Here is an 18792-nt window from a genome sequence, read left to right as displayed (position 1 = left end):
AGAGACACGTGCGATCCGTTAAGGATGCATATAAAAGCTGTATGATGTAGCCGATACAACTGCTTCTATTCGAACCGACCAATCACAACGCAGATTTGTGTGGAAGAACTTTCTACAGTTGTCCAAATGACATCCTATTGGCTACGTCAGTACTACCGAAGTGTATTGATATATTTACATTTTTTACTAAATCAACTTCATCAAGCAAAGAACAACTTATTGCAGAGAAATTCTATATCTTTCTTCTATTTTTTTGTTTCATTTTTCTTCTAACAACTAGAGAATAAGGTGCTTTGTTAACATAGTTAGTTTTTATTTTTTTAATACTTACTTTTTTATCTAATTGATTGCAATTTGTTTATCTTAAAATGTTAATTATTGATGGCAATAATTTGTTGGACATATTAAGAAGAAACAAGCTTTAAAAAAAACAAATAATAAATAAAAAACAATACAATTTGAATTTTCTTCAACTTGTATTTATATTTTTTCCCTTGACTTTATAATTAATTTAAATATCTAAGAAATATTCTAATTATCACTGATTAACATTTAAAATAAACAAATTACACAAAAACTACAAACTGACCATGTTAACAAATGGCAAATATTTAGATTTAAAATAAAATAAATAATTATTATTTATATCAACAAAAAAACATAATGTTCCCATTGTCTGTGTAGGTACCATAAATTATTACTGAAACTTGATGGCAAATCCATTAAAAATATGTTTTCATGTTTTGATTTGATATTATGTAAGTGATTTTTTTTTTTCCTTGGAATGTATTATAATCCTAAATACCCACGATTTCCACATGATATATGCAATATTAAGTCAAATGTATAAATATTTTTTTATATTTAAAGTGAGAAGTAGCATAATAGTTAATAGTATATTATGGCAAGTTTGCTACTTGCTCTGTCTCGAAATTTATTTATTTATTTACTATTATTATTATTTTGTCCTTCAATTCTCTCTGTAACAACTATCAATTGTACTTGTTCAGTAAATCTTTAAAATACTTTATTTTGAACTTCACAAGTCTGAATCTTGAAAATAATTAGATACATATTGTTTAAAATAAATAATTTTGTAATTATAAATATTTGTAAAATTGTAAAAAGAAATTGTAAAACTATAAATATTTTAGAAAATTGTGATAGTATAAACAAGTGTTTCACAGTTAAATATTTCTAAACATTAATGTGAAAATTTTTGAAAATTAAAACTTCTTGATGTTTGAACTATTGAGATAACATTTGTCATTTTATCACCCATAAAAAAAAAAAAAAAAGGAACTACAATTGTCAATTTATTTATTTATTATTGTTATTGTTATTGTTATTAGTTAAGCAATCTATAGCGAGGGTCGAACCTAGCAGTGGCAGTTAAATGAGAATGACTATTACCATTTCAATATATTTCTAGAATATCAATACCAGAAAGGAAAAAAAAAAAAAAAAAAACATTTTTTCATGCCATTCAATTTTATAAAACTTATACTTACAATTTATACGTAAAAAAGAAAAAAAAAATTAAGATACAATTTAAAGTTATTGAAATATATATAAATTGCTTGCCATACTATAATTTATATTTTTAAAAGAGAAGAAAGTGTTTTGAATCTACAACTTTATCATGAGAAGCTTACTATTAAAATAGCCATAGGTAACAAAGCTTTTTTTTAATTTATCCATGCTCAAGATTTGTACATTGGATTTGATGGTGTATTCAAAATAGTTTTATCATTAAGTAAAGCCTATGAATGCCCCATTTAACAAAGTTATTAATCTACAATCATAAATAAATTGGAACAACAATGCTAAAAGTATTAAAATCTTTATTAAAGTAATGTAAAAATGTGAAATATTATTATTTTATTAATTAAGATATTTATTTAAATATAAATAAATAAATTCAAAATAATTATAATCAAATATAAACCAATGATATAACAAATTAATCAATTAAAAGAGATCTTTGTAAATTTATTGATGTTGCTATCGCTGTTCATATTGGAATATGCGATTCATGATGAATGTGCTATATAATTGAGTGCAAATAATAAAAAGTAAAACCAAATTTACAGCTAAATAAAAACTCAAGGCGGGAAGCAAACTTGAAGAGCTGAAGTTGAATGATCAATGATGTGGACCATGCATGGCGGTGCCATGTCGCCAATAAATCCTATTCATCAATTTTCTGGCAAGGAGATCACATCAAGTATTAATTGCTCTATCATCCTAGGTACAAAAACCATTATTACGCCATCATGCTTTATGATTTTGTCCCCTATTTCCAATTAGTGCATTGTATTATTACCACAAACAGAAATTAGTGCATTGTATATTTTATTTTTATCTTTTACTTTATTTTATTTGAAAAAAAAAAAAATTTTGTTCAATTTCAATTTGCGAGTGCTAGCTCTAGAGGGGAAAAAAAAAAAAAAAAAAAACCCTTTAATTTTGCCGAATTTTAGGATCGGTGCCATAGATCTGTCCCTTTGACTTAGAACATCTGTCGGTCTGGACAAAATTTTCATCTTAATTTGCTCTGGACTCTTTTTAGTACACAGAATTTTTGTTTGATTGAATTCACTAATTGGAAAAAAAAATAATTAAAATAAAAAATTATGCTAAAAGAACATGATCATGAAGGAATGATGGAATCCACTTTTTACCAAACTGCCTGAATTTCCCTCCCCATTCAGGGGCATTTCGGTCTTTTAGCGAAGTTATCTCTTCAAAGAGCCACCGTTGGCTTGGCTTTAATATTTGAAAACCGTCTATCAACCACCCCCCCATATATGCAAGGCTTGTAATAAATAGTCTGTCATTTTCACTTGCAATTAACTCCAAACCCAAAAATTATAAATTTTAAAAATAAAAATCTCACTTCCCGGAATTGCTTCTACTTCACTCTCTCTTTCTCTCTCTTTATAGCTCACCAAAAACCTAACCCCCAAAATCTAAACCTCTACTGTAATTATGTATATAAAATTATTATTTCCTTGGAATTGTAAGGTTTTAAGGGTATAGGACCCGAGGGCTTTTGCTTGTCTGTGTTAGTGGTGGTCGAGATTGGGATTCATTGTGGTTAGATATGGAAGTGGAGCAGCCGAGACCAGTCAATCCGGCCATGACCTTCGATGAGGTCTCCATGGAGCGAAGCAAGAACTTCGTAAAGGCCTTACAGGTTCATTTTCTTACACTTTTACTCTCTGTCTCTGTCTTTGTCTCCCTATATCTATCTGGATTTGTTGATTGATTTGGGAACAGATCTGATTTTAGTTTCGTATTTCCTTTATCTGTCCGTCACTTTTGGTGTTTTTCCTCGTAATTAACGAAATTGCTTCTTTTTCCTAATTTTGGGGGATTTATGGTTTTCTCGAGTCATTGGTTGACTTTAGATATCTTATTGTGTTTGGACATATTTTTTAATGCTTTGATTCTGGAAGCATACCGAGTAGCTCATCTCCGATAGACGAGGTAAAATTTGAGGTGCAAAATTATGTAATCTCAAAAGATATCCAGACAGCGTAGTTATAAGCTATTTCATCCGAGAACCCATGCATGTTTTTGTTTATTAAGTAATAAGTAATTCTTTTTATTTTTATTTTTATTTTTTTAGCAATGCATGGTCTGCAATTAATTCTCCGTACTTGGGATGACAGGCACAGCTTAGTTTCTTTATGTTCTCTCATGGTTATTGTGAAGACGATTTATATTTATATTCTGCTTTAGCATTAGGCATTAATTCTTTGGTAGCTACTGATCATTATTAAGTTTTTTTTGCCTGAAAACTATAATTCCTATTGCGTTTTCTTTTGCTTGAATTATTTTTGCGATTGTTCATACCCCATAGCAATGGTTTTCTTTCAATCTAACATGTTTGTGCTTTTTAAAGATAAAAACGTTGCATCATGATAGTTTGATCCTTATGTCCTGTTTATTTTCAGGAACTCAAGAACTTAAGGCCTCAACTTTATTCTGCAGCAGAATATTGTGAGAAGTCTTATCTCCATAGTGAGCAGAAGCAGATGTAAGGCTCTCTATTTCGTTTTATATGTTTCTTTTGACAGAAATACTTGGTACATATCAGCTTTTAAAACTTTTAGCTAGCAAATCCAAGGCTTATTCTCTCCAGATAGTCCCAGATTGTTTGATGAGTGGTAATTGAAAATTATTGATCATGTACTAGGGTACTGGACAACCTGAAAGATTATGCTGTTCGAGCCCTAGTCAATGCTGTTGATCACCTTGGCACTGTAGCTTATAAGCTAACTGACCTTCTTGAGCAGCAAACATTAGATGTTTCATCCATGGAGCTTAAAGTTACTTGTGTAAATCAGGTGAGGTTCTCTTTTATTCTATGTTATCATGGAGAGAATATCAAATGGATGGAGCTTTACAAACTTGATCTTTTGGTATCAGCAACTTCTTACGTGCCAAACATATACGGATAAAGAAGGTATTAGGCAGCAACAACTGTTGGCAATAATTCCTAGGCATCACAAGCACTATGTTTTACCAAGTAAGTTTATATATTATTAGCATCTTATAGAAGTGATTTTGTAATATTCAGTCTAACGCTCTCCTTTTTCATTCTTTCCTTTCCTCTGGGCAGATTCTGTCAATAAGAAGGTACATTTCAGTCCCCTCATACAGACTGATGCTAGGCAGCAACATTTTCAAGCAAGGTCTCGTCTTCAGCCTTCGAGTATGTAGACAAGTTGTGGAAGTTCTTTAAATTCCTGTTTTAGTTGGGTGACTTTTGTTTTTTTGGTTCATAATTTTTGTTTTGATATCTTTTTCTCATACATTAGTAAAGTGAATCTTTGTTACTTCAATATGATATAATAGGCAGCCCTGCATCAAAAACTCTTTCCTGGCACTTGGCATCAGAAACAAAGTCTACACTGAAAGGGGCTTCACATTCTCCAACCAGGTTACTAAAAGTTGAAAGGAAATCTTTCAGAGTTTATGTCATTGTTAAAACATCTCTTTTTGTTTGTTCATTCTTTTAAGTGAATCATTTTTATTTGCAGCACTGAGGACACAAATATTTCTGGTAAAACTTCTGGTGTTTTCAATCTTTTAGGTATGCAATATCAGAGTTTTGTCTATTTGGATAACTTGCTCCAGTTTTGAATTATTTATCTGATGCTCGTGTTTTATATGCTCATGTCATGTAGATAATGGAGAAAGTATCCCAACAAAATCCTCAGCTGCTCACCTCCAGCTATCAAGTGGAGTTCCTGCTTCTACTGCAATTATGCAAACTTTGGCACGCAGGGTAATCTCCAATTAGAGTTGTTGATTTGTTTAATATCATTTTAATCTAGACTTTTGATAGAGATAGAAGATTTTCTTCCAAGTCAATATTAGGAATTTTTTATTTTTTTAACTCTCAATATCAGTTCCTCATTCTCCGTGATTATTTCAATAGTATTGTTGAGAGAGATTAGAAAGCATATGTAAAGTCTTTCTCATACAGGATCAGATCGATGGATCCAGACCTTTGACAGCATTCAGATCGTTTGACAACCAAAATCGCCGTGAGATTGTACGAGTTCCTGTTCGCAGCAAAAGTGTGCTATCAGCTTTCTTTGTCAAAACGAAAACAACTAAGATGAAAGCTGGGTCTGTCTCGTGAGTATCTTCCTAAAGCAAATTGGAAGTGCCATCCTGCAAACCTCTCACTCTATGTGGGTTGAGTTGCTCGTAAAGGCAAGGCCTCTCATGCTTCTTTGACGATGAGCGATTTCTCTGGCACTTGATGTTTCAACATATCAAAATCAATATACTATTTTTTTTCATACGCAGGCCTCTCTTTTGGCTGCTTAATAATGAGAAAATTGTGCATAGAAGTTCCCTAATGAAATGTTCAGGATTGTCTGCTTGCTGGATGCCCATTGAATTAATTTCTTTGTGCAGAAACTTAATTAGTCTCTCTGTCTATATGTCATCTCAATTATCGTTGTTCAGCCACATTAACGTGTAAAAATGTGTTTGTTATTATGAAGATGTTGTATGTTTTAAATGTATCTTTATCACAACTCATTTGAATATGCTACATAGCAGCATTTAATATGTTGACAATGATTAATATTTTGCTCAAAAATCATGAAGAACTTTAATCACCAAAACGACGGTGCTCGTCTAAACCCAAAAATGAGATGAAGTTTTTTGGGAGACAGTATTACTTAAATGGCCGCTGGGAGTCGTATTATTTACGCATTTACCGATCAACCCGAGCACCGACGTGCCCGACCCTCAAAACCCGGAAGTGCAAAAGCTAATGAAAAGTCACTCTCTATTTTGCTTCAAAGCCGTTCGATATGCCGACTCCAATTTCCCTCGTGTGGTTGCTATATACCCAATAATAACCCATGTAGATCCGATCTCAAATATTTCAATATCATGCTAATGTTTTCAGTTCACTTCGCTCCAAATTTATGCGCAGTACATAGTGAGCTCAATTTTTACTTGTAATTTCAGATTTTCTTGTAAAGAAACCCTGATTTTGAATTCCAAAGAACAGAGCTTTCTCGTTTCGCCTCTGATATACGTATATAATATATAGCTCTCGTTTTGATCTTTACGAGCTTTCAACGATTTCTCAAAGACCCATCTCGAATTTTAGCCAAAGTATATAGTTTCCAATTATCGAATCAAATATTTCATTTCTCTGATTTTCTTTTTCGATTTCGATTATTTTCTTCTTCAACTCTGGAATAATGTCAGCATTGTTGCACCAAAGAACCATTCACAACCCGCTTTCAGATCCATATTCAAAATCCCCTCGTTCTTCATCGAATTCCCAGAGATCCTTTTCGGTTTTCAGCCCCGTCAGCCTTCTAGTTTTGCTATCTCTCCTGGTGGTTCTGGGTGTGTTTTTGCCATGGGCGGGCATGCCGGAGGGCCTATTCTCGCTTACCAAGCCGTCAATTACGAAGTGGCGGGATTACACACTCGCTCAAGCAGTTTCTTTTGTGGCCAAGAATGGGACCGTGATCGTCTGCGCTGTGAGCCAGCCTTATCTGCCGTTTCTTAACAACTGGTTGATTAGCATTTCTAGGCAGAAGCACCAGGATAAGGTTCTTGTGATCGCCGAGGACTATGCGACGCTCTATACGATCAACGAGCGCTGGCCTGGCCATGCCGTGCTCGTCCCTCCAGCACCTGATGCTCAAACTGCCCATAAGTTTGGTTCTCAGGTGGGATTTGTTTCTATTCCTTACTAAATGCTTAAATTATAAGCTTAGTTCAAAAAATGGAAAGTACTTGAAAGAAGATTTTGTTGTCATATAGTGCTTGGGTAGATTTGTTTGATGCTGTATATATATTTTGCTTTGATCGTTTGTTTGTTTGTTAAAATAGGAATAGGGTTATAGTATGCTTGTTTTGATGCTTGTTCGTCTATCAAATTGCTCTGATTTTTCCTCGTATTATAATTAAAGTTCATTTCTTTTCTTGGTTTTGCTCTTTTCCATAATCCTGGTAATTGAAGGTATTGACTTATTGCAAATGTGAAGTAATACTGACTTCTCTTTTTCCTTTTTATTCAGGGATTTTTCAACTTTACTTCCCGAAGGCCACGGCATCTACTGCATATTTTGGAGCTTGGTTACAATGTTATGTACAATGATGTTGATATGATCTGGTTGGCTGATCCCTTTCCTTACCTGAAAGGGAACCATGATGTGTACTTTACTGATGATATGGCCCAAGTAAGTACCATCAATTTTGGTTTGAGCTTCGATATGTGCTATTTCTGGAAATAGGATATCTGATGAATATCTAATATCCCCAAGATATTCTTTTTGCTTTTTCCCTCTCATGGTAGGGGGAATTTTTTCTTTCGTGGGTAGAAGTCATTTTTTGGTAATTATGTACGTAAATTGTCATCTCTTTTCTAACTGGTTAAATTTGATATGATAAACAACACTTTTGATTGGAAATTATCCATACCAACTTGCACATATTTGCAGGCATGTCAATGGAAACTGTTTAGTGGTTGTAACCCAAGTCGACATGGCTAATAATGCTGGTTTCAGTAGTCAGTTACCTAAAATTATTTAGTGTATTGCGATGCTGCATGCATTCGAACTTTGTTGACTAAACTAGTTCTTTGGTGGCAAGTATAGTAGTAAACACCACCATGTGTGATCCGCAACTTTCTTTCTTACTAGGCTAGTTATTGGATAATAATTAAATAATTGTTAAGCGAAGTTGTTATGGCTTTAAGGGCTTGGTGGTAATGTTTATTTCCTAATCTGTATGTTTGCTTATTTTTTGTCATCTCCAACTATTACTTGTTCTTTTCAACCTAAGAAACAAACAATAACTTGTTCTATTTTGGTGCCCAGGTGAAACCTCTGAACCACTCTCATGATTTGCCACCTCCAGGGAAGAAAGGACGCACTTACATCTGCAGCTGCATGATCTTCCTACGGCCAACAAATGGAGCGAAGCTAGTTATGAAGAAGTGGATTGATGAACTTCAAGCAAAGCCATGGTCTAAAGCTAAAAAAGCAAATGATCAGCCCGGCTTTAACTGGGCATTAAACAAAACTGCTGGAGAGGTTTGTTGTCTTTCCATTCTCTTTTATTGCTTTTCTACTTTAATTTTAATAGCAGGCTGAAGCTGCGGATATACCAGTCCCAAACCTAAAGTTGTTTGATCATTTTTGTCCAGGTGGATCTTTACCTGCTGCCCCAAGCAGCGTTTCCAACTGGAGGATTATACTTCAAGAACCAGACATGGGTGCAGGAAACTAAAGGCAGGCATGTTATAATCCACAATAATTATATCACAGGTTTCGAAAAGAAGATCAAACGCTTCAAAGACTATGGTCTCTGGCTGGTAGATGATCATGCTCTGGAATCCCCTCTTGGCAAATTACAAGAAGGCTAAGGGACCATAGATCTCCCATTCTATGCAAGAAGACTTGTGCAAACCTGCATGAAACGGTTCTTACCAATTTGCTCGACCTTTCCTGTCTGAGGGCCATTGCGGCAAGACTGTATGGGAGAGCACCTCGGATCATCATGCGAATTGTTGGGACTTACAGTTTCTTCAAGATTGAAAACAACCATTAAAGGGCCAGGATTTTTAAGCCAATTTCACTTTTGGCTAGATTTTTAATACCGTTAGGCTCTGGAATTGTCAACTAGCTGTACCTTTTTCATCACCTTTCTTTTATTTAATGAATCTCAGTGTTAGTTCATAACTTTTTCTCCTCAATGGATGGTGACCCCTACTAGTGGTGTAGGGGTTTAAACTTCACCAAAGAGCTGGCATAAACGTATAATACCGTTAGGCTCTGGAATTGTCAACTAGCTATACCTTTTTCATCACCTTTCTTTTATTTAATGAAGCTCAATGTTAGTTCATAACTTTTTCTCCTCAATGGATGGTGACCCCTACTAGTGGTGTAGGGGTTTAAACTTCACCAAAGAGCTGGCGTAAACGTATAAGATCTGCCTTATGTTCGTTCGTTGATGCTTGCCAAAATCTAATATTTGGTCAGAAAAAGCAGGTTTAGTGAAAAGGAAAAAAACTCAACCGTGCGTTTGCCGGGAGTCGAACCCGGGTCTATTGCTTGGAAGGCAATTATCCTAACCGTTGGACTACAAACGCTTGCTGGTGTGATAGCTCGACACAACATTAAGGCTGGCAAAACAAATTGTCGGCAACTTCTTTCTTTTTTTTTTTTTTTTTTGTCAACAAGTTAGCGGACGGGGATTGAACGAAGCAAATATAAAGGAGGCTGCAAGGCCCCAAATCAAATTGGACGCTTTACTATTTGTCAAAAAGAAAAATTGGCCGCTTTACTCCAAAAAATAACAATTATTCGGTATGGTATAAGGTCCAGTTTTATTGATCATTCAATATCCATGAAACTATTTTATTTTAAGATAATTTACTTTCATCTGTACGTTTAAAATGTTAATACCCAAATATAGATGGGCATACTCTAATGTAATACATTCATAAAATTGACATGCAATGTCAGTTCATTTTGTTATTATTATTATTTTTTTTGAAAAAATTCACTTTGTTCTTCCATACCAACAAAATTGTCATAAAAAAATAAAATAAAATAAAATGTATACATACGAGCAAAACACAAAAGATGGTTTAGTTAGCGAACTCACTACAGAAATACAGTCCAAATTCTGACCCTTTTCGAAAGCAGGTTCAAATAAACACAGAGTTTAAGTCTTATTTGGTAACGTGTTAGTTATTATTTTTTCTTTCTTATTTTATTTTTATTTAGCTGTAAATAATTTATTTATTTTAAATATTTATTAGTATTAATTAATAATGGTTAGAGTGTATTTAAATGAAAAAATTATTAAATTAGACATTTAAAGGAAACAAATTATATATAATTAATTGGAAAAAAATGAAAACTGAAATAAAAAAAGCCAACATGGTACCAAATTGTATTTTTACTATGCAGTCATAAAATGAAATGTAAATATATAAAAATAAATGTGTGTTTCAGCCATTATAGTAATGAAAAATAATCACAGATAATATATATATATATATATATATTAAATGATAATTTAATTAATTATAACTTTTAAAAATTTATAATAAAAAATAAAAAATTAAATATTTCAATTAAAATTTAATATATGAAATGATGATAGTTAATAATGTCAAATAGTAAGATGCTATAGTAATTATAATATTTATGCACATTTTATTAACTTTCTATAATAATACATTTTTATTTCTAATTAGTCTTTTTATGGTAAATTGTTTATTTGTTATTAGTCAAAAATGAAAACGGAGGTAAATGTACCATTGCTCGATGGATATATGCGGTTTGGTTAAAAATTTCAGGATATGAGAAATTTTCCCATAAATAAGAAGGATGTGATTTTTATTTTATTTTTAAATTTTTTGTGTTTAAGGCTGATTATAATTTCAAGAAAAAGTATTATATCTAACTCTCTAAGACTGGCAATTGAATTGCACTCTATGTTAAAATTAATTAGATGTATAGTGAAACCGACATAAAGGTTTTTAGTTATGAAAATGGACGAATTTTTAATTAGAAAATATGAAGTTAGAAGTTTAACAATTTGACCTTGAGTTTGAAGCAGAGGGAAAGGTGATGCTTTGAGAGTTTTGGACAATTAATCTACAAAAAAGGATTAATAGATTCTGTGGAGGTCACGACTCAGCGATCACAAATGTCGTTGTGGTGTGGATAATGATCTTCCAGTCCTTACCTGAAATCACAAATAACCCATTTATTTCTGCTAATATCTTGTCGATTACTATCTCTTAAAAATCTCTTCCCAAAGTCCACGTCAACATCTCACTCTCTCTCACCTCCGCTCTCGCTCGCCCGCAGACCCTCTCTGACCTTTCTTTTACTCTCTCTTTCTCTCTCTTCACATTCACAGCGAGCATTTCTGTAGAAAAATTAAACGCTCTATCTGAAAATACTCCGTACGGTTGCTTTCTAAGTCGGATTGAATTCCTTGTTGATCTGATTTTGATGGAGCTTTAAAAGGCGTCTTTCACTGTAAATTGAATGGGGAGCTAAAATGGGTTCTCTGGAAGGTGGGGTTACGTTGAAGAGGGACCACCCTCTTCTTCGCTCTTCGTCGTCAACTGGTAGAGCTGAGAGACACCCATTTTTACAGAGACAGAGATCGAGGTTTTCGAGGTTTTTCTTCCTCAAAAAGCTAGATTATCTCCAATGGATTTGCACTGTCGCGGTATTCCTATTCTTCGTGGTACTTTTCCAGATGTTTTTACCTGGTTCGGTGATTGAAAAGTCGGCGAATACATTGGGAGATGGGGAATTCAGTTCAGATGAATTGCTGTTTCTTAAGGAGTCTGGTCTTTTGGATTTTGGGGATGACATTAGATTTGAACCTTCTAAGCTTTTGCAGAAATTCCAGAAAGAAGCTAAGGAGGCAAAATTTTCCATTGCTTTCAATACGACACTCCAACGCTTCGGGAATAGGAGTCCACAGCTTGCACTGGTAAACATTCAACTTCTATCCTACTTCCCACCACTATATATATATATATATATTTGTTTAAGGTTGCATTTTATTTTGGATGACTGTTTCTAGTAATATATGGGATTATGAGGCTATGCCGAGATATGGGTTTTTGCTTGACTTAATATCTTCTTTGTTTTCAGCATTATAGCTGCATTTTGTGAATGTAATACTAGTAGATTGATTTGGGTTTTTGTTCGAAGGTCTTTGCCGATCTATCTGTTGATTCACAGCAATTATTGATGGTGACTGTTGCAGCTGCATTGCGGGAGATTGGATATGTAATTCAGGTGATTTTACGTTCATGTTTTTCTTCTTCTATATGGCTTCTAACTTAATTTTTAACTTCAATCTCTATAAATACGAAGGCGTTTTAACTCGTTGAACGACTTCATTTCAACATCTTTGGGTTAGGAGTCCCACTGATATATGTCAATGACTGCTAGAAGACTGGTTTTCTTTCTCTTGTTGTCAGTTTCTCAGCAAACAAATTCCTTCTCTTAAACTGAATAATTACTTGATTAGATAAAGGGAGTTTCCTTAGAATACATTGTCAGTTTTAGGTATATATGCTGAAAATTTAACTCTTAGCACTTGAGGAGATCAGTATAAACTTATCTTCATAGTTTCTTTACGATTTTGCAGGTTTATTCACTTGAAGATGGTCCTGTGCTTAATGTTTGGAGAAACTTAGGACTTCCGGTTAGCATAGTTCAAACCTGTGACAGGGCAGAAAATATTGTAGACTGGCTAAAGTATGCTTGTCATCCTTATGTTACTCTACATCTATGAGCTTTTACACTAGTTGTGATATTCAAACACTATCGAGGACCATCTTTGCTCATGAATTATGTTGTTTATCAATTAGAGATACGGTCTAAGGAGGTTTAGTTCTAGGTTGCTTTTCTTATTCATACCAAATAATACTTTAATGTTGGGCATCACTTTTCAAAATTCCTTTAGCAGTTTTGAGGCTAAAGCCCATTCTCGTTTCATGAAGCAATTATTTTTATTTTTGAATAAATCTAATTCTCCATAATTGATCATTCATTTTAGGTCTAAATAACCCACATGGATGCAGTGTGACAAATAATTTGTGTGTATTTTCAATACTTCAATTGCATTGCATCTGGTGAATTGTGCTTGTATCTAATTAGCTATGTAAATCTTTTTCAGCTATGATGGTATACTTGTGAATTCTCTTGAAGCAAAAGGCATCTTTTCCTGGTAAGTTTTACCATATTATTTATATTATTTTCAATCAGCATCCTCTAATACTGCTGGTTTTTTGTTTTTCGTAACAACTTTTTGTTAAGAGAGATTAATGTGCAAACTGATATTTGTTTTTTATTTTTGCTATTATATTATTCATTCTTTTTCTAACTTATTAGAATTCCTATTTGCTTCATGCTGCATTCATTATGTTAATTGATGCTTTGAAGTACTTGCCATCAGAAAATTCCTTCTCAATTAAATTGAATGATTTTACTTGTTACAGTTTTTTGCAGGAACCTTTCAAATCTTTACCTCTTATATGGACTGTCCATGAAAGTGCACTTGCTACTCGTTCAAGAAAATATACTTCAAAAGGGCAGATTGAGCTTTTAAATGACTGGAAAAGAGTCTTCAACCGTTCTACTGTTGTTGTCTTCCCAAACTATGTTCTCCCGGTAATATATATATATATATATATACAAGTGTTTCTAAATTTATTAGTCTTATTGAAGATGTTGCTTACATTAAAGGGTGGCTTACTGGTTCCAGTTGCATGGACTGACTTTTCTATGTAATAGATATATTATTGATGGGGAAAGAGTGTGTCTGAATCAGTAGATATTAGTTTCAGATCGATGACCTTCATTCATTTAAAATCATTTGATAGTGAGAAAACACAGTAGCTATAAATGGTTCGGACAATTGTGACTGTGGCTAAGTAGTTATGCTTTCTTTATTGGTGTTGAAGTTGGATCTTATTTCTATTGGTCTGATTTGTTCTGACAGATGATTTATTCCACGTTTGATGCTGGAAACTTTTTTGTCATTCCGGGTTCTCCTGCTGAAGCATGGAAGACAGAAAGTCTAATGGCCTTAGACAAAGGTTATTTGCGCACCAAGGTGGGATATGGTCCCAAAGATGTTGTTGTTACAATTGTTGGGAGTGAATTTTTGTACCGGGGTTTATGGTTGGAGCATACCATTGTTCTAAGAGCTTTAATACCACTTGTTGAGGACTTTTCTTTATATAATACTTCTTCTTATCTCAAAATCATTGTTCTGAGTGGGGATTCGATGAGTAACTACAGTTTGGTTGTGGAGGTATGATTCAGACAACCCTTATTCAAGTTGTTTGTTGATAAATTAATCTTGAAACCTAATAATCTGGTTTTTCTTAGGCCATTGCTCTTCACTTGAAGTACCCAAATGGCCTTGTGAAGCATGTCCCGATTGATGCAGATGCAGACAGTGTCATAACTACATCAGATGTTGTAATCTATGGGTCCTTCCTTGAAGAACAATCTTTTCCTGAGATTTTGATTCAAGCAATGTGCCTTGGGAAACCAGTCATTGCCCCCAATCTCTCCATGATCAGGAAATATGTAAGCTTCTCAATACTGCTGTCTTCAACCACAAATTGACCTATACATAAACGCAAATGATACATGTTGACTACCTATCGCCTTAAAAAAAAAAAAAAAAAAAATCTGAAAAATCTATAAAATTGCTAATAGATTTCTACTTCTAAGTATTCTTCCCACCAATTGACTTAAGTGGTCAATTCTCTTTAGAAACTGTAGAATTTTGAAAATATGGAACCTGATAGGCACTAACCTACCAAATTTGCAGGTATAGTTTCTGTTGCATATATAATTATTATGTTTACTTGCTGTGCATCTCAAACATGATATTTGTGAATCATTATTATTTCCTTGTATATTCTGAGTTTGTGGTGTATCATTTTTTCGTTAGTAAACTGCTACTAACTTGTATTGGTTGCAATAACAATTAGGTCGATGACAGGGTGAATGGTTACCTTTACCCTAAGGAGGATATTGACGTTCTTTCGCAAATTGTACTGCAAGTGGTCTCAAATGGAAAATTATCACCGCTAGCTCAAAATATGGCTTCGACAGGAAGAGATACTGCAAAGAACCTGATGGTGCTGGAAAGCATTGAGGGATATGCTTCGCTTCTTGAAAATGTTCTTAGGCTCCCATCAGAGGTTGCACCACCCAAGGCTATTGCAGAGATCCCTCTCAAATTGAAAGAAGAATGGCAATGGCAATTGTTTGAAGCAGTATCAAATTTGAAAACCTTAAATACAACTTTGAGAAGCAGCATATTTTTGGACAATTTTGAGAAGCAGTGGAACCAAACTCAACGAGGGAAGGCTCGTCCTATTCCTGCAGCTGATGATTGGTTTATATACAGCATATGGGAGGATGAAAAACAAATTGAGATTGCTAATTCCAGAAAAAGAAGAGAGGAAGAAGAGGTAATGGAGCTGGTGGGAAGATATAATATATGTTTCAGTTAGTATATTGATGGAACAAGTTATAATGTCTCCTCCTTTTAATGTTGTGTTGGGCATTTGTTTAAAGTACCATCTTGGAATTTGCTGCAGTTAAAGGATAGAACTGATCAATCTCATGGAACATGGGAGGAAGTATATCGAAATGCAAAAAGAACTGATCGAACTAAGAACGATTTGCACGAAAGGGATGAAGGGGAGCTTGAAAGGACAGGCCAGCCGCTGTGCATTTATGAACCTTATTTTGGTGAAGGAACTTGGCCCTTCCTGCACCAAACTTCTCTTTATCGAGGAATTGGGTTGGTGAGTTCTAATTTTCATGTTTCTACATCTTTTCCTCAGCCTCTTTCCCTAAATCATATCTGACTATCTGTGCATATCATAAGACCAAAAATTTAGTTCACAATTAACGGCATATATTGAAGTGGAGTTCTTAGGTAGTTTTTGCTTATTTTTACTGGTTTGTTTATCTTTGGTGGGAATCCAGAATGATTTTGGTTTTATGAATTGGATCTTTGTTTATATATAGTCGGGTAAAGGTAGAAGACCTGGGACAGATGATGTTGATGGATCTTCTCGTCTTGCACTTCTTAATAATGCGTACTATCGGGATATACTTGGTGAATATGGAGCCTTTTTCGCAATTGCAAACCGGATTGACCGGATACACAAAAATGCTTGGATAGGATTTTCTTCTTGGAGAGCGACTGCAAGGAAGGTATCACGGCCATAGCTCTTTCTTTGTTTATTCCTTCATTCTTTGTTTTTTATTTTTTATTTCTCATCAGAATTGCAGAGAGTGAGAAGAAAAAGGATAGGTAACTTAGAACTGAGAAAAGTAAGATGAATTTAAAATGAATAAATAAAAGGAAAAGAACATATGATATATTTTAAAAAAAATGTACGCAAATAAAAGGAGTTAGAATAAGAAATAAAAAAGGATTTTTTTTAAAAAAAAAAAAAAAAAGAGAAAGAAAAAGAAAAAGAAAACAGAAAAAAAAAAATAAAGAAGAAGAAGAAGAAGAAGAAGAAGAAGCAGAAAAGGGGTGAAAGAGAACACGTGGTGATAGGAATGTTAAAAAAGGGAAGAAAATAGAATGAAAAGTCAGCTGCTACCGGTAACCGATCTACTCGGGTTTCTTGCCGACACAAAATGTCCAAAAAGGGAGATGCACAGGACATTACTTTTCCGCAGTTTTACTCTTTCTTCTTTCCAAACTGTTTTCTTTTTTTGGGTAAACCTTCTCATTCCGTTTCTTTTCTTTTGATTTTTACTTCTTTTTTTGGGTAAACCTTCTCATTCCGTTTCTTTTCTTTTGATTTTTACAACAAAAGCATCTCTAAGACCCCAACCACTAAAAGAAACCCATTTTCCTCATCTGAGGTGTAGGAACACGTAAATTGATGCCAATTCATTTTATAATGCCATGTTGATAGAATTAGAAAGTATTTTTGGGTGTCAACCCAGTTTGATCGGAACATGTCACCAAAACCGACAACAATTAAATACTTATTTTGAAGATTTTGGTAAAAGAAAACCCAGGCTTATAATGCACCTCTCCTAAAAAATATATCAATAACAATAAAATTTGTTATCAAAATAGTAATAATTATAAAAATAATAGCAATAAAATAGAACAGACTAATTTTTTTTTCCAAATATTTTATGCCTTTTAAAATATGCTTGTATTAATAATATAATGATTGGTGCTTCTAGGCATCTTTATCTGGAATTGGTGAAAATGCATTATTAGATGCTATTCAAGCTCGAAGGCATGGGGATGCACTCTACTTTTGGGTGCGGATGGACACTGATGTACGAAATCCTTTGAAACAAGATTTTTGGTCCTTCTGTGATTCTATAAATGCTGGAAATTGCAGGTAAAACTTCAGCTCACTCGTCATTCCTATTTAATACTGTTGACTAAATGCTCACACCATGCTTGTAGATTCTCTCGTTGATCTTTTATCTGATTTTCTCCACTGTTTTGGCAATTGAAGGTTTGCTTTCTCTGAGGCTTTTAAGAGGATGTATGGCTTAAAGCATAATTTTGACTCCTTACCTCCCATGCCTGCTGATGGGGACACATGGTCTGTGATGCATAGCTGGGCTTTGCCAACTAGGTCCTTCCTGGAGTTCGTAATGTTTTCCAGGTATAATAGAATTTCACTCGTGGCTTCAACTTGGTATCAATTTAAGCTTATTTCACGAGATAAGAAAGATTGATAGAAAATGATTTTGCAGAATGTTTGTGGATGCATTGGATGCTGAAATGTATGATGAGCACCATTCAAGCGGACGCTGTTATCTGAGTTTATCCAAAGTAAGTTGCTTTTTCTGTTTAGAAAAGGACTAACTTTGCCCTGGTTTGTGGTATCACAAAGATCTGCAAAATTGCAGTTTATTTTAAACAACGGTGTTAATTAGTCAAAGATGAAATGCATGTTGCCATTGATAATTGTTCTAGTGTATATGTTTATTTTGCAGGACAAACATTGCTACTCACGCCTTCTTGAGCTGCTTATAAATGTCTGGGCTTACCATAGTGCAAGGCGGATGGTACATGTGAACCCTGAGACCGGTGTGATGCAAGAACAACACAAGTTCAAGAGTAGGAGAGGTCAAACTTGGATTAAATGGTTCTCATACTCAACCTTGAAGAACATGGATGAGGACTTGGCTGAGGAAGCAGATTCAGATCAGCCCAAAAGACGGTGGTTATGGCCATCAACAGGTGAAGTTTTTTGGCATGGTCTATATGAGAGAGAGAGGAGCTTACGGAATCAGCAGAAAGAGAGGAGGAAGCAAAAGAGCAGGGAAAAGTTGAACAGAATGAGGCGCCGGAATCGCCAGAAAGTAATAGGAAAGTATGTGAAGCCACCACCGGAGGAGACAGAAAATTCAAACACGACATTAGTTACAGGAATTTGACTCTGATACTAATAGCATGGGATTCGGTCATCTATGCAAGTAGAAGCTCATTTGATAATTCTTTGTCAATTTTTTCTTTTCAATTTCATTTTTTCATTTTTGTAATTTTTGTGAGGAAGGATGCATAAATTTGAAGTCTGTATGTGAGGGTTTGTATGTAGAGTTTGCATCCTTCTGGTTATTGATGATGATAGATGGCGCGAATTGTACAAAAACGTTGAATCTTTCAATTCTTTTGTTTCCCCTTTATCCCACCCTAATTTCAGGAATTTTAGCTCTTATGCTC

The 18792-nt window shown here is 34.1% G+C and overlaps 3 protein-coding genes and 1 non-coding gene across 5 annotated transcripts; 3 read left to right on the top strand and 1 right to left on the bottom strand.

Annotated features, from left to right (window-relative positions):
* The first annotated feature begins 2828 nt into the window (after positions 1–2828).
* On the top strand, positions 2829–6050 carry LOC107423738 (protein ABIL1). The gene is made up of 9 exons (XM_016033353.3): positions 2829–3199; positions 3963–4045; positions 4205–4355; positions 4438–4537; positions 4631–4723; positions 4867–4951; positions 5052–5104; positions 5199–5299; positions 5501–6050. The coding sequence occupies exons 1-9, from the start codon at positions 3107–3109 to the stop codon at positions 5657–5659; spliced, it is 918 nt and encodes a 305-aa protein (XP_015888839.2). The 5' UTR covers positions 2829–3106; the 3' UTR covers positions 5660–6050.
* A 185-nt stretch (positions 6051–6235) lies between these two features.
* On the top strand, positions 6236–9239 carry LOC107423737 (UDP-D-xylose:L-fucose alpha-1,3-D-xylosyltransferase MGP4). 2 transcript variants are annotated; one of them, XM_025076522.3, is made up of 4 exons: positions 6236–7223; positions 7575–7736; positions 8376–8642; positions 8683–8925. In XM_025076522.3, exons 1-4 carry the CDS (start codon positions 6744–6746, stop codon positions 8785–8787), a joined length of 1014 nt encoding a protein of 337 aa, XP_024932290.3. In that variant the 5' UTR covers positions 6236–6743; the 3' UTR covers positions 8788–8925. The 2 variants fall into 2 exon arrangements, with proteins under 2 accessions (XP_024932290.3, XP_015888838.3); XM_016033352.4 differs by having other exon boundaries at positions 6277–7223; positions 8376–8591; positions 8705–9239.
* Positions 9240–9577: 338 nt separating this feature from the next.
* On the bottom strand, positions 9578–9649 carry TRNAG-UCC (transfer RNA glycine (anticodon UCC)). Its single transcript has one exon. It is a non-coding gene; the product is annotated as a tRNA-Gly (tRNA).
* A 1406-nt stretch (positions 9650–11055) lies between these two features.
* LOC107423728 (uncharacterized) lies at positions 11056–18775 on the top strand. Its single transcript, XM_025076870.3, has 14 exons — positions 11056–12024; positions 12249–12335; positions 12691–12800; positions 13222–13272; positions 13544–13715; positions 14047–14361; positions 14439–14642; positions 15053–15538; positions 15668–15877; positions 16104–16292; positions 17292–17455; positions 17576–17728; positions 17820–17898; positions 18063–18775. The coding sequence occupies exons 1-14, from the start codon at positions 11581–11583 to the stop codon at positions 18504–18506; spliced, it is 3108 nt and encodes a 1035-aa protein (XP_024932638.3). The 5' UTR covers positions 11056–11580; the 3' UTR covers positions 18507–18775.
* The last annotated feature ends 17 nt before the right edge of the window (positions 18776–18792 follow it).

Source organism: Ziziphus jujuba, chromosome 7 (genome assembly GCF_031755915.1).
Source record: "Ziziphus jujuba cultivar Dongzao chromosome 7, ASM3175591v1".
In the NCBI taxonomy this organism is placed as follows: domain Eukaryota; kingdom Viridiplantae; phylum Streptophyta; class Magnoliopsida; order Rosales; family Rhamnaceae; genus Ziziphus; species Ziziphus jujuba.
The sequence above is the reverse complement of the archived record's forward strand: the minus strand, read 5'-3'. Positions and strand labels throughout refer to the sequence as shown.

Coding starts and splice junctions, on each gene's coding strand:
- LOC107423737 (XM_016033352.4), top strand. CDS start 6,744: ATGTCAGCATTGTTGCACCAAAGAACCATTCACAACCCGCTTTCAGAT. Junction 7,737..8,375: donor TTACTGATGATATGGCCCAA/GTAAGTACCATC, acceptor TTTGGTGCCCAG/GTGAAACCTCTGAACCACTC. Junction 8,592..8,704: donor TAAACAAAACTGCTGGAGAG/GTTTGTTGTCTT, acceptor ATTTTTGTCCAG/GTGGATCTTTACCTGCTGCC.
- LOC107423738 (XM_016033353.3), top strand. CDS start 3,107: ATGGAAGTGGAGCAGCCGAGACCAGTCAATCCGGCCATGACCTTCGAT. Junction 3,200..3,962: donor ACTTCGTAAAGGCCTTACAG/GTTCATTTTCTT, acceptor GTTTATTTTCAG/GAACTCAAGAACTTAAGGCC. Junction 5,300..5,500: donor TGCAAACTTTGGCACGCAGG/GTAATCTCCAAT, acceptor TTTCTCATACAG/GATCAGATCGATGGATCCAG.
- LOC107423728 (XM_025076870.3), top strand. CDS start 11,581: ATGGGTTCTCTGGAAGGTGGGGTTACGTTGAAGAGGGACCACCCTCTT. Junction 13,273..13,543: donor GCAAAAGGCATCTTTTCCTG/GTAAGTTTTACC, acceptor TACTTGTTACAG/TTTTTTGCAGGAACCTTTCA. Junction 15,539..15,667: donor AAAGAAGAGAGGAAGAAGAG/GTAATGGAGCTG, acceptor AATTTGCTGCAG/TTAAAGGATAGAACTGATCA.